Below are 13,362 nucleotides of genomic sequence, written 5' to 3' on the forward strand. Positions count from 1 at the left end.
CCAGGGAGCTCACTGTGTGTGTGTGTGTGTGTGTGTGTGTGTGTGTGTGTGTGTGTGTGTGTGTGTGTGTGTGTGGGCGCGCGCTGACAGCGTCATGCCGGCAGGATGAAAGGGATTAGGGCGCCGTTACTGTGGCAACATTAGATGGAGGGATACACACTCCTCCTCCCGTTTCTTATGACAGCGCGCCTGATGGAATCTTTTTTTTTGGGGGGGGGGGGCAATTACGCAGCCTGATGAACGGGCTTCAGATGTTTCCTCGCGCTGTGAAGCCTAAATGTTTGTGTGATGCTCCTGTCGGCGGCGGTTTGTGTGTGAGCTCATTCTGAGGACAATAGAAAGGAGAAGGATGGCCCTTTAAGAGAAGCACAGCAAAACACAGCTGGGCGAACAAATGACAAAAAAAAAAAACAACAACTGGAAATTTAAAGTGCCAGACAGCTCCAGTTCAGACAAATAAGAAGCCTTAAATGAATAAAAACACATCTGTTTTACCGGTGTGTTGCTGTCACAGCTGGATCACCGATGTCACATGGTGAAGCCGTGTTTAACACTTATCTGTCCGGATACAAGCTGATGGACGACAATTTACGGGCAAAAGTACGTGGAAACCCACATTTATGTGGCAGGTGATTCACTGATATTTAGAAAGAAATGGCAACACGCTCTTCAAGGTTGCATCAAAACAGCTGCGACGGTTTCAGTAAAAGCCATGGTCTTATTTCAGTTTGTATCTCATTAGTTCCTTGTAATGGCAGATTCCAGTACTGCCGGAAAAGAATAACAACAGAGTCCTACAAGTGTTTCAGCATGTGGAACCTTAAAATCGAGGTCCGTCCGAACATGTTTTCCTCCGCGTTAATGTTCCGGTGTGCAAGCATTCATAAGAAACCACAAAATCTGTTTGTATACATTTCCTATTGAGACGAAAATCAATGTTTGGTGTTTAAGAGCTTTCGGGGTTCTGTTGTAGCCAGCGGACATCCGGGTCGAGGCTTCCTCTTCTCTGCACCGATCATTGTTTAGAGTCCGATTATCAACTTGAGACGCGAGGATGGAGCTGTGGTTGAGAGACGATGTCTACAACCAGATTCCTTCAACGTTTTTACACTCAATTTAAAATGTATTTTTAAAAGCAATTGGTCAATTGGTGAAGACGACTCAAACTACTAACGGAAACCAGAACGCTTTCAATATTCACATGCATTTCTGACTGTTTTCAACTGTGAGCCAGATAAACATCAGTGTTGGACCCAGGCGGCAACCTCCTGTTCTGAAAAGTGAAGTCAATGCTTCATGTGTTAAAGCTGCATTCTCTCTAGTGTCCACCAGGGGGCGACTCCTCTGGTTGTATAGAAGTCTATGAGAAAATGACTCTACTTCTCTCTTGATTTATTACCTCAGTAAACATTGTAAACATGAGTTTATGGTCTCAATCTCTAGTTTCAAGTCTTCTTCAATACAGCATGATGTTCATTTAGTAAATTATGGTCCATTTAGAGTCAAACAGACCATAAAGCAGGGGATGCTTTAGGGCGGGGCTTACAGTGATTGACAGGTCTCTACCAGAGTCGTATACAGCGTCTCTACTTCACTTCTCCTCAGTCCAAATATGGTAACTTCCGCTCACTGGTTGCAAAAATCCAAGATGGCGACAGCCAAAATGCAGAACTCAAGGCTCAATGCAGTCCACAAACCACTGGGTGACGTCACAACGACTACGTCCACTCCTCACATACAGTCCATGGTTGGACCTCAATGGTGCTCCTGTGGCTGAATGGGATCACATCTCTGCAGCCAGGTTCCAAAATCATGTGGAAAGCCTGAAAGCAGAACTGTGGAGGCTGTTAAAGGCCCATGGATTTGGACTGAGATGTTCCACAATCACATAAGGGCATTCATTCGGGATGTCCACATGCTTTTAGTCACAAACTGTATCTTGACTTCCCAGGAGGTTCTGCAGTGGGGGGGGGGGGGGGGGGGGGGTTGTAGTTTCCGTGGCTCGCTGCATAATCTGGGCACAATTTGTGCTGCAAAACACCCTGCAGAGGTCAAAAAGTAGCACTTAACCTATGATGGATGGAAAGGTGGACACATTACTATAAAAACTCTCACTGTGTGTGTGTGTGTGTGTGTCACAATAACTCCCGCTGTTGATGATGGGTCTTTTGTGTTGTCGTGTGTGCCAGCAGCAGGACCCATGACCCTGACACGAGGTTCCTTCAGCTACTCCAACGGCGAGGAGTACCACGGCGAATGGAAAGAAGGCAAGGCTGACCCGCTCACTCTCACCCGTCCATAACCGGCCACGTTTGCATGCAGAGCAGGAGTGTTGCAACAATGTGATTGAGACAATAATGCACTTTAAAAAGGTAGAGCCTGTGTAAATGCCACACTTGTGTTAGATTTGTGTAATGAGTAATCACATAAGCAGCGGCATTTCTTTGAGTACGTGCTCGGCTGTACGGACAGAAGTCAGTTCTAGACAGTTTCTGTTATTAAAGGACAGTTCAGATGTTATGAAGTGTGTGTGTATGAGGTTCTCCTCCACAGTCAGTGTTCTACTACAGTAGATGAGTTTATAGAGACACACAGGAGAACCAGCACGGGAGCAAAGTAATGTTCTGCTGAGGACGTATTTTAGACTCCTAAAATAATCTATATCAGTTTAAGTGTATATAAATATATATATATATATACATATAATATTTTCAACGCTTTACTTTGTCTTGAGACAGCGATGCTGAAGCAGTTACCTCTCTTCAAAGCCACCAGACTCCTTTGACAAACAGTGATTTTACCTCTCAGAACACAGGAGTTGCTGGTCTACCGCTGCCTCCATCAGTTAGTTAGTTTGTGTTATTGTGTGACTTTGGTTAGTTCGGATTCACCAAATTGACACAACAACACAAACAAGCTAACCGATTGAGGCAGCAGCAGACCAGTGGTTGTCTCATGGCGAGGTTAACCGCCAAAGATATTCCAAACATATCCAACATACAGTGATCTTTCCCCCAGGAGTCCCTATAGCATCACTATTACACAACGTTTAACCATGAAAAGGAAGAGAATCTGAAACGATTGCATGAGAGCCTTCGGAGCAGGGACGGATAGTTGTCGGACTCTGCTCGGTGCAGGACGATGCTACGCTATGATTGGCAAGAATGCCCTCGAGGGGCGGGACAAAAGCGACTACATTTGCCATCAAAAATAATTGGACGTCCAGATAAAATGTGCGGAATTTTCCCTTTAAGGAAAACCTATCAGGATAAAACGGTTAAGCCTGTAAATATGATTTATTTAACTGTGCTTAAAGAAAGTTCTCAGCTTTTGAGGGATCTCACGTCAGGAGGAAAGTTGTCCGTACCGTCAGTGAGTCACAGCAAAACTAAACAAACCTGAAATCACACAGATTTCATCTAACAAGCAAAAAAAAAAGAGAGAACTGATAAAAGGTGTCTAGCTGAAGTCAGTAACTAGAGGAAAAATGTACACACATGCACACACAGACCATCTGGTGCCAGTGAGCCTGCTGAGACAGGATATCACACTACCGAAACCAGTATTTGCAGTTTGACAAAAACACAGAGACAACCTACAGGGCAAGGTTAAACAAAGAACAAAAGTTGGCACCAAAGCAGGCGTTGGACTGCGGAGAGGAACATATGGTCTCTGCACGGTGAGCACAAAACTGCTAAACTGGTTTGGCTCGGATGCTCCGATGAGCTCGGCTTTATTGCACAGCAGTGTTTAAAAACGCTTCTTTTTTTTTTAGCACAGACGTTTCTAAGTCACGACTGGAGACATGAGTCCACTAATAGATACAGACTGCCAGGAGTTCTTGGCATTGTTTACATTTTTTTTGTCCCGTTTATTTATCTAGTTTAAATAAAGCAAAACATCTTGTAGATGAATATAGAATATATATATATTGCTCTCCTGGAGGGTTCATTTGTTCTGGAGCTTTTAGTCGTGATCACGTGACGAACTCCATCCCGTGTCATGGAGTTCTAAACACTCCTTTGAAAGTTATATTGAGACACTTTAGTTGCGGTTCTGGAGCTTTCGATCATATCACATGATCTTCGTCTGCCTTTCTGTTTTACGTCGACCACGTCTGCATTCCATTATAAACATACTTGTAATGCGATATAATCTGCTTAAAGCGCCGTACCATTATACCGATAAGCTGCCACACACATCCATAATGCTTTATAACAATAATCAAAACATATTATAACGATGTTATTGATGTGTTATATGTAAAGTATCATAATATGTCAGCTGGTCACTCACTGACGTTTTAGTTTTGCTTTAAGTAAATAAAAAAAAACTCTTCTTTTTTCACTTTAAAGCAAACAATGACCACTAACTTATGACATCCACAATGATCCACTCTGGGGAGTGACCAGCAAATACAAAGTATTATAATATGTGACCTTATAAGTCATAATAAAATGCTTTATAATGATGTAAAGCATTATGAATATGTGCTTACAACTGTAATTAAACAGCGCTTTGGGCAGATTGTAACACATAAGTATGTCTAGAATGTGAAATAGACACGAGCCTCAGCTAATTGGTAAACGAAGAGTCCCTGAAGTTTGAACAAACACAGTTCCATCTGCTGATGAAGATCATGTGTTATGATTGAAAGCTGAGGTTCAGCAGAATATCCTCAACTCACAGTCAACTTACTCTTTTGATTCTTTATTATCTCACGCACCTTTCTTTACCGAAAAAAGGCAGTGAGCTGCGGTTCAACGCCCCAGAACAAAGAGCGAGAAGAGAACAATGTTTTATTTCTAGTTGTAATTTGTGTAATCTTAAAATACGTCAGCTTGTATCGTGAGAAAGATTAGTTGGACTTTATCTACATATTACTCCCTTTACACCCATCATTCTTTCCCCCATGCTGTTAACAACTCTTTAATAACTCTCACCTTGTATAGTTCAACTTATAAACAGAGATAAAGTTCTCCTTTCAATATATTTTATTTTATTATTTTATTGCACTCTCTTTCTAAAACGTGTGCGTTTCACCCTTTTAGCGCTTTTGAGTTAAATGAACACAGCTGACTTTGCTCTGTAACGTGTAACTGTGTGTGTGTGTGTGTGTGTGTGTGTGTGTGTGTGTGTGTGTGTGTGTGTGTTGTGATGAACACAGACTAATGTGTGTGTTGCGTCCATGCGTGCAGAGAGGAACTGTTTGCACACAAACATGTAGCGGTGCGCCGGCCAGAGGTCTACGGTGTCACATGAATAATTGAGCCGAGCGCCGGTTGAAGACGGGCCCTGCTGGGCTATCAGGTTACAGGAAGCAGGCCGGGTACATGCACCAGCCTTTACTACTGTACTGTACTGTACTGTACTGTGCCCCGCGCAGTCAGTTAACATCGATGCATTACCGCTATTGATTGACATAAAAGCCGGACAAATTCAGCTAAAACCGTAATTAGCCAGAGACCGCGACCCGACACGAGATGGAGGAGAAGCGTAACAAAGCAGCTGAGTGACAGATTAGAGTCTGGAGGGAGCAAATCCTGCCCCCCCCTCCTCCCCTCCCCGTCCCACTCAGTAAAAGAAAGTAAACTGTTAGCTTTCACTTGTTGCCACTTGATTTCTTTATTTTCAACAGCACCATTCATACTTGGATGCTCCTCTTTCACTTGAAGGAAGACGCTGTGTTTGGCGCTTTGGTCTTTGACACTCCACAGATTTGGTCATATTTCAGCGGCTGTAGTGCGTGAAATCTCCGCCTCGGGGGGGGGGGGGGGGGGGGGGTCTCAGTCGCTCGTCAGGGGTCTCCCGCAGGCTGAAGAGTTGGATTTAAGCCCCTGTTTGGCCCTCTTCTTTACCCCAATATATTTAATGGAGTCCGGCTTGTGCACACACACACACACACACACACACACACACACACACACAAATCTGCACGCATGGATGCAGGATGCAGAGCTCCCGATTTAGTTTCTCCAAATCTCTTCTCCAAACTCCCGATTTAGTTTCTCCAAATCTCTTCTCCAAATCTCCCGTGAAACCCTGCTGAGATTAGGCAGCGAGCAGCACAGTAAGCAGCCCTGACAGATGGACTGCCTAATTTACTTTGCCATTAGCTGGGAGCGAGGGACAACACTCACTAGGGCTCACCTTTGCCTCACCCCCCCCCCTGCCACGCAGCCTGCCTCCCCTCTTGTAAATCCCAATCTGCTGTCAGGGATCCCCTCCCACCACCACCACCACCAACAGATCCTCCTCTCTCCTCTCCTCTCCTCTCCATCAGCTTCACGCCACTTGGCGAGCTCACAGTAAATCCTATTCTTCGCTCACAGCTGCTACGAGGAACCCCGGGACCTCCTCAGCCCGCGTCCAACTGGGCCACACATCCAGTTATTCTCCTAAATCCCGCCGGGGCGTGCTGCTAAATAGAGGCCTGACGAGGAGAAATGCTCCGTCTCCTTCGACTGCCACCTCCCCTGTTCCTGGAAATTAGTCACGGAATTAGAGAGAGAATTAGGTCTCACCTCTGTGGGAACATTTTAAGAGGTGAAATATGAAAGAGAGCACCTCACCTTTTGTCTTTTAGCACCAATTATGACTCTCCTGAACTGCTAACTTCAAATTTTGCATTAGAATAATAATGTTTAACCAAGAAAAAACTCCACATACCTTCCAGTGAGGCTCTTTATCTTTATGGTATTCATATGAATGTTTGTATTCATTGTTTTAATTAAGATGTTTTCTTAAAGTTTCCTTAAAATAAAATAGGTTGCACACAAACTCCTTTAGTCTTTTCCTTAAGCTGTCCTGTAAACATCCACTTAAATATTTAAGGCTTACTTCAGGAATCCCTTAAAGTTAGTTTAACCATTTCAAACTGGAATAATTCACCCCTTAATATACGCCTAACAAAGAAACGAATGAGACGTTTAACAGAAGGCGGTATACCGCTGTGCTTGTTCTTTAAACATTTGTGTTGTGTAACTCATCTCTTCTACATATAACATCACCTGTATAGACTGGCTCTGAATTGTATGACTGTTATTGTATGTATATTAATGCCATTCATGTTTATCATGTGTGTGTATCGGCCGTTTGACATGTCACTGCAGGGTAACCACAGGTGTAATTCATTCAATCGGTTGCGGTCCCATTCTGTTTAGTGTGCCACAGTCATTCCAGCGAACCAGCATCCACATCCCACCGAAATGGAACAGGGCCATAAATATTGTTTTTAATTACACCTGTGTTTACCCAGCAGTGTCGAAAATGAGAAACTGTGATATTCGTTTGTTACTTTATAGCCCAGAACTCACCACAACCTGTACCGGGATAACAGATGGTGGAAGTTCATGGTCGGGTTTTCACTTCAATCTCTTATGCGAAGAGGTTTTTCTCATGAATAATATCCTGGGTGAAATGAACACATGGGATACAGTTAGTGATGTGAGGCACGAGAAACATAACCTCCAATATTGTTATGTTTTCAAGGATAGAAACAATGTGCTTTTGAAATATTGACGGATTTCAGTAAACATTTCTTTCGTAGTGAGTTGGTGACCTCCAGAGATTGTTTGGGACACAAACATGTCTATTGACCGTTGAAGTGCTCGTTCTATAGAACGCAGTATTCTCAGTATTTAAATGTATCGTGCATCCTTGAGAAAGAATGGTCCGAATGCAACATAGAAACACAATATTTTCAATATCATCCAATCATAAAAAAAAAACACGTAAATATACAGACTATTCAAATGTACAAAATACTACAAAATAACAATGAAATAAAACCCGACCAATACTGGAGTTCTGTTTACGTTTGAGAGTTTACACATTTATATTAAACACATCATAGCAATATATTGACCAACATACTTCTTTGAAACGTAATCATGAATGCATTTGTGGCATAAATCGTACACGTTGTTAGTTGTATATACTGTATATATATACATATATATATATATGTATATATATACATATATATATAGACTTTTATACCAGCACAAAGTAAATAACAAAATACATAATATAAATATACCATATGACACTACTCATTCAAATTACTGTATTCTTTTGCGACTTTAAATATTTGCTATATATTTTTGACACTTTGAGGCTTTTTGTGCCTCATGATTTCAGTTTCTTGTTGTGCAGCTGATGAGATGGTTTAAAGATGATTCCATGTCTCATTTGCAGAGTTTAATACATTATATATATATATATATATATATGATATCATATATATATCATCATATATATATATATAATAAACTGTACCTAATTTGCCAGAAACAGTGTCTTTAAAGTACCTGCCTGAGCTGTGTGTGTGTGTGTGTGTGTGCCGCTGCAGGTCTGCGTCATGGCCTGGGTCAGCTGACCTTCAGCGACGGGACGTGCTACACGGGACAGTTTGAGAACGGCCTCTTCAACGGCTGTGGGGTGCTGGTCTTCCCCGACGGCTCCAGGTCTGTGCTCACACCTCCATATTGTTTCTCTCCGTCATCCGTTTGTTTTTAGAATTGTTTATTTTTTTATGAATAAAGATTCCCTTAAATCAAGTTTATTTCAATTTTGTTAAAGGAGGTTCTCAACATTGCGACGGCTGAGCCGGCGGCTAACAGCTAACAGTGCTAACAAAACTAACAGTGCTAACAGCTAACAGTGCTAACAGAGCAAACAACAACAACAGTGCTAACAGAGCTAACAGCTAACAGAGCTAACATCTAACAGTGCTAACAGAGCAAACAACAACAGTGCTAACAGAGCTAACAGCTAAAAGAGCTAACAGTGCTAACATCTAACAGATCTAACAGAGCTAACAGTGCTAACATCTAACAGATCTAACATCTAACAGAGCTAACAGTGCTAACATCTAACAGATCTAACAGAGCTAACAGAGCTAACAGTGCTAACATCTAACAGATCTAACATCTAACAGAGCTAACAGTGCTAACATCTAACAGATCTAACAGAGCTAACAGCTAACAGAGCTAACAGTGCTGACATCTAACAGATCTAACATCTAACAGAGCTAACATCTAACAGTGCTAACATCTAACAGAGCTAACAGAGCTAACATCTAACAGTGCTAACATCTAACAGAGCTAACATCTAACAGTGCTAACATCTAACAGTGCTAACATCTAACAGAGCTATCAGAGCAAACAACAGCAACAGTGCCGACATTGTGACGTCACTCTGCTCAGGTGGACGTTACTCCACTACTGTATATCTATACATAGCTAATAGTTGTTTACAGATATATTAATTCTCTGAATATTGAATTAAGCACCTTTAATAGCAGCTGCCAAACGTTCAGCTCAGTCACTGGGGGGACATGTTAACTTTAGGGCTGCAACTAACAAATATTTTCATCCTCAGTTACATTTCTGTTAAATCGATTTATCAATAAAATGGTTATTTTGTCAAAATGCTCATCACAACTTCTCAGAGCCCAGCGCGATGACTTCAAATGTAAGTTGGTTCACTTAGTGTGTTGGTTTTCCATAAGCATCTCTATCTTCATGCACTATACTGTGAAACTCCTGACCCTGATGTACTGCAGCGCTAACTCAAGATTATTTTAATTATTGATTATTCGGTTGATTGTTTTTATGATCAGTCCATGAATTTGTTCAGTCTTTGTCATCAGTGAAGATGGTGAATCACAGTGTCCCAAAGCTTCAAATGTTTTATCTCACCAACGGTTCAAAACCAAGAGATTTTATATTTATATTATCACAACAATATAAAACAGCAAACAAGCAACAATTAGTTACATTTCAGGAGCTGGAAACAAATAGTATTTGGTGTTTTTGACTGATAGATTATGATTAATTGATTATCAAACATGTTAGATTATTCTTTTACTAACTTTCATCACTTACATACACTATGTTATGAATGTCCCAAACAGGTTGTTATCATAAATATGATAAAACATATTCAGACATTTCGTTTATTAGCTTCAGAAAAGTCTTAAGAAAGAAACAAAGAAGTAAAGAAAGTCCACCGCATGTAAAAAGAACTCCTCTGTAACTCCTGAGGTGTTGGAGTGCTTTCATCATCTTAATAGTTTGAATGTCAGATTGTGTTTGAAGGAGCTCTTTCTTGCATTTGCTACTTTTCTTCATTTAGTTCATTAATTAAATAGGATGTGGCTCTGTGACCCGGAACATTTCTCCCCAAATCAGAGTTGTTCCTTGTGTTGCTCAGCTGAGGAGCAACGTTCAAGTGGAGCCGAGGAAGTTGAAGTGGAGCCGGCTCAGGGCCTTCTGTTGTCTTGTCACTTGGGAGAATCATTAATTCTTCACGGGCTTTTAATAAAACACTAAAAACATGTTTTTTTTTTAAAAGTGTTAATTGAAGATCTGTCCTTTGCATATGAAGATAGTTGCAGTCCTTGCACTTGAAAGGAGGCTGTGAGGAGTGTGTCGCTCCTTCACGGAGAGCGGCAGCTACAATGAGCGGCGGGTTAAAGCGCAGAGAACGTCTCGTTGACCTGCTGCTGTTTTGGCCGCCGATTCCAAATTCCCTTTTTATCAGTGAGGGGGGGGGGGGGGGGGGGGGGAGAAATCAGGTGACGGTGAATGTCACTGGTTGTTTTTCTGTGCTTCACCCTGAGTGTGACCCAGATGAATTAGTTTTAATGAATGAATTATTACTATTATTATGATTATTATGAAGCAAGACTTCCTGTCAACGTGTTTGAACTCTTCTTCTGCTCTCTGGCAGTTCGGCCTTTTGTCTGTTTGAAGCTGTTTGACATTGAAGTGATGGCGTTTTGTATTCCTGCTGTTTGTGTTTTAAAAAAGGCTGATTTCTCCCGATTTCATCTCTGTGAAAGTGTGAAAGTGAAAGAATGTAGTCGAAGGCGTTTGGTAAAAGCTACTATAAAGAAGAAGCTTCATCAGGGGAGTGTCGTCCTGTTTGGATACAAAGATGCACAATGTTGTGATGCGTCACATACTGTAATGCCTGCGGTGTGATGTCATCACTGTATTCTATGACGAGCTTTATATCAACACATCACTCAGTGAGCGGCAGGACGAGAAATTAAAATGAACCTGAAATCACATAAAATATTGAATTACTTCGTAGCGTCTCTCCGCTCTGAGGAACTACAAAAATAGAGCAACATTTCAGCACCGCTGCCAGGTGGACTCAGCATTAAAAAGCACACGCGACGGTGTTTTTGTAATTACTCTGTCTGACAGAAGGTTACACAAAGGTCTACGTTAAAATAGATCAGTTCATCTAGAGAGCGACTGGAACAAACCTGTCTGTCCGACAGTGGGAGTAATTACTCCGACTCACAGCTCCACAAACAGACATTTCCATAACGGCGTTCTGTGGATAAACTGATCACATGTTGGGGAATCTAAATGGTTACTTTCTCTCCTGAAAAAAATATTAATACCAGCTTCTTTTTTTTAAGTTTAAAAGTGTTGTTTTGTTGGGTAAAGTATGATAAAGCTGGCAAAGCTACGGGAGCCAGATTAGAACGTGAGGCAACTTGTAAATAACTTTTTGTGTGAATATTTGTTCTTTTATTTTCCAGGTATGAAGGTGAATTTGTTCAGGGCAAATTTCAAGGCGCCGGCGTCTTCACTCGCTTCGACGGGATGAGGTTTGAAGGCGAGTTTAAAAGCGGATGTGTGGACGGTTACGGTAAGACTTCACTAACTCCCCCCCCCCCCCCCGAGAGGCTTTAGTTACTCTGCTGCTGTACGTAACAGCAGCGCTGGAAAGTACTTAAGGGCTGTGCTTACTTGACAACTTTTGTTACTTTGGATATTCAGATTAACGATCCAAAATATAACCAACTGATGAATTATGATATTTATTATAGATTAAGATAAAACTTTATTGATCCCGAGGGACGTTAACAGGCAGCAGCATGTAAAGTAATGTGTCAGCTGCAAGGTGGGGCTCATTTTAATTAAAGTACACGAACGCATCAATAATTATAATATAATAATGTGATATTATTCTGCATAATGAGTATTTTTGTAGGCTACTTCAGGTATATTTTGAAGCTCATACTTTTGTACGTTTACGTGTGTAATGCAGGTAATCGTCCAGTCGTGTGACGGTAAACTTTTAAAGGCATTTAAGAACATTTGGTGAGGTTTATTTCAGTCTCTCAGCCGGACTTTGGGTTCATTTGCATCACTTTAATGTTTATTTCTTTATGTTTTATGCTTCTTATAATTGAAGTTTGTGTCACTTCTCACAACTGAAGGGAATGTTTTGTATCTAAGTTGTGTTACAGTCCTCTCCTCTCTGATTCTAATCGTTATAAATACTTTTTGATCATATTAAACGGTGAAACGTGTTAATTGTCTGGACTGCAGCGCACCGTGTGTGCGTGTCGGCTCGTGACTCTCTGAGGGTAATCAACACGTTTTTTATTTGAGGAACTGAGACAACTGGCTCATTTTTGAGCCGGTAAAAATAGAGACGGAACAAAAAGATTCCTGCAGGTTCCTGAGAGCCAACAACCTGAAGTCAGAGCCGGTTGGAGTGGTGCTTTTTAAAAGGAAGGGCCTCATTCCTAAATGTCTTTTATGCAGTTTTTTTGTTAAACATTAACCAGAGTTCAGTAACATGCAACACTAGGCCATTATAAGAAGGAAGCAAGAAGTCAAACAGAAGATCAAGGAGATGAAACACAGAGATTCTGAGTTAAAGCAGCTTAGTTATTACCGTATATTTAATAGAGTTAACGAAGGACGGTGAGAGAGTTCACACAGCCGTGTTTGGGGAAAGTTTTGTGTAGTTTTTGGTGAAAACTTACTTCGACCTAAACAGAGCCTCTGAAATGTGTCGAGATAATTCATGTCTCTTCAGAAACAGATTTCTGCCCTTTTTTTGTGCTTTGATGAAATACATCACACGAAATCTTTTTGGTCCAGGAGCGCTGACGTTTTTGGACGGAGGTCCTGGCGGCGCTGGTGGTGGCGGCGGCGGCGGCAGCCATGAGGGCCTGTTTGAGACCAACCAGCTGATGAGGCGGGAGAACAATGAGGGAGCCGTGCAGAGAGCGCAGGCAGCAGCCGCCAAGGCCCGAGCTCTGGCCATGTGACGAGGACTACATCACCCACAGTGCCCCGCTATGATCCTCCTCTCGGGTTGAACAGCCGATTGTTATTTAAGAAGAGATTAGTTCCATTCTCGTCCTCAGCTTCCTTCGTGTTGTCAGTATACGGTAGGTTACTGCGATCTGTTTTCTTTTACATATATTTTATTTCTCATTCCTGTAACATTCAGAATCCTCTGGAGTAGAAATCAATCAATCAGCCGATATGTGTCCACTGTATGTAACTCTTAGAAAGCCACTGATTCAGGGTCAGCTGA

General features: G+C 41.7%; 1 protein-coding gene across 1 annotated transcript; it reads left to right on the plus strand.

Moving 5' to 3' along the window:
- Positions 1 to 2,200: 2,200 nt before the first annotated feature.
- Positions 2,201 to 13,090, plus strand: LOC142949530 (MORN repeat-containing protein 4-like). The gene is made up of 4 exons (XM_076091228.1): positions 2,201 to 2,267; positions 8,354 to 8,468; positions 11,564 to 11,673; positions 12,921 to 13,090. The coding sequence occupies exons 1-4, from the start codon at positions 2,201 to 2,203 to the stop codon at positions 13,088 to 13,090; spliced, it is 462 nt and encodes a 153-aa protein (XP_075947343.1).
- The last annotated feature ends 272 nt before the right edge of the window (positions 13,091 to 13,362 follow it).

The sequence above is a fragment of the Anarhichas minor genome, unplaced genomic scaffold (assembly GCF_050575085.1).
Source record: "Anarhichas minor isolate MPS153535 unplaced genomic scaffold, ASM5057508v1 ptg000014l, whole genome shotgun sequence".
In the NCBI taxonomy this organism is placed as follows: Eukaryota; Metazoa; Chordata; class Actinopteri; order Perciformes; family Anarhichadidae; genus Anarhichas; species Anarhichas minor.

Coding starts and splice junctions, on each gene's coding strand:
- LOC142949530 (XM_076091228.1), top strand. CDS start 2,201: ATGACCCTGACACGAGGTTCCTTCAGCTACTCCAACGGCGAGGAGTAC. Junction 2,268..8,353: donor CCACGGCGAATGGAAAGAAG/GCAAGGCTGACC, acceptor GTGCCGCTGCAG/GTCTGCGTCATGGCCTGGGT. Junction 8,469..11,563: donor GTCTTCCCCGACGGCTCCAG/GTCTGTGCTCAC, acceptor TTTATTTTCCAG/GTATGAAGGTGAATTTGTTC.